Here is a 1,495-nt window from a genome sequence, read left to right on the forward strand (position 1 = left end):
ATTTCCTATCGCAGGGGTTAACAGATAAAGAAATGAGAAGATCTCTTGAAGCAATAGCACACACAGAAACCGACAAGACCAACATTTGCCCACTGCTCGCCATCAGCTACACAAGAGCACAGTGGATCGCATGTGGAAGCCTCGCACGTGATCCAGCATCATTACTTTTTTTTGTTATTTCGTTACACGGCAAAAATTGCACATTTCATGAAGCCAACAGCACGTGATACGAAGGCGTTGTTATTAATCTCGCATCCCGTCCCTCCCACAGCTCCGCACGCCTTTCACGTAGTGAAGCAGGCTATCATCCCCATTTGGAAATGTATAAATCAATGTAAATGGAAGCAACGAATACCCATCCTACTTTGCTTAGCGTCGTGACGGCAGTGAGTATGTATAGGTAAAAAAAGGCGATAAACAACCGCAGAAATTCCTCTAGTCTTGGCGTGACTGCGGGCTGTTTGTTGCCGCGTCCTGAGCACACCTCAGCTGGAGATACTTATAGAATGCCATCGTGAGAGCCGCGTTGGGAGCTGCATACGCAGTTCTGCTACCCACACCCCGCCAAAGTGCTCGGGGTCCTTCCTCTCTTACCACAGCGCACAAGCCGTCGACAAGCCCAGTGTAGCGGTAGTTGAACCCCTCCACAGTTGTAGGCTTTCCATCAATCAACAGCACTACCCTCTGTACTTGCAGACGTGTCTTGACGTACTCCAGTGGATTTGTCACGATTGAGGCAGCGATGTTAGCCAAACCGCCAGCATACAGCGCGGCTGTGAACGCTCCAAATGAGAGACGGTTGGAAAAAATATCATTAAGAAACTCATAAAACGCAAAGTATACTGCCGAATAAGGACCAAATGAGGCCAATGTAGACCCATAGCCTTTGTACAGACCTCGCAGGCCTTCGTACCTTGTTACAGTACGGAGCGCATCCCAGCTGCCTGTGTATCTCCCCGGCTGCGACGGGGGCTGTGACTGCAAGCGCTCCTTCGTCACGTCGATGGGCACCCAAAAGGCGCAGCTAACCGTCTCTGCGAAAAGGCCGCACAGCAGGTAGATAGACCACGACGGCACGGCACTCCCGGTATCCACGAACTGGGCCTCACGCTTCTGGCACTGGTGCTGCAGGAAGTCGCTCGCCCACGTGTATGTGGTGAGGTAAAGAGCTACGCCGGGGGCGGATCCGAGTGTTGCCACGCCAATACCCCGGTAGAAGCCCGCCACACCTTCCCGCTGCCAAATCGAACAGATGGAGCTAAAAAATGCAGACGACGAGGCTGCGCGCGGTCGTGCATTCGTCACACGGTGCTCGCCGCAGAAACCCGTGAAAGCAACCGTTTTAGTTGTATCGAGCGGGTGGCAAACGAGACGGGCCATCATGCCCGCCATGGCAGCGCACAATACGTCCATCATGCAACCCGTCTTGGCTTCCCTGCTCTACTGGAAAACATGTAACAACAAGACCAAGAACAGAATGAAATTGAAAAAAAAA

At 52.2% G+C, this 1,495-nt stretch overlaps 1 protein-coding gene across 1 annotated transcript; it reads right to left on the reverse strand.

The window, feature by feature from the left end:
- Positions 1-435: 435 nt before the first annotated feature.
- On the reverse strand, positions 436-1,416 carry DQ04_19461000 (putative mitochondrial carrier protein; the record flags this gene model as incomplete). Its single annotated transcript, XM_009317821.1, has 1 exon — positions 436-1,416. One exon carries the CDS (start codon positions 1,414-1,416, stop codon positions 436-438), a length of 981 nt encoding a protein of 326 aa, XP_009316096.1.
- Between the last annotated feature and the right edge of the window lie 79 nt (positions 1,417-1,495).

The sequence above is a fragment of the Trypanosoma grayi genome, assembly GCF_000691245.1.
Source record: "Trypanosoma grayi strain ANR4 Tgr_1946_V1, whole genome shotgun sequence".
Lineage (NCBI taxonomy): Eukaryota > Euglenozoa > Kinetoplastea > Trypanosomatida > Trypanosomatidae > Trypanosoma > Trypanosoma grayi.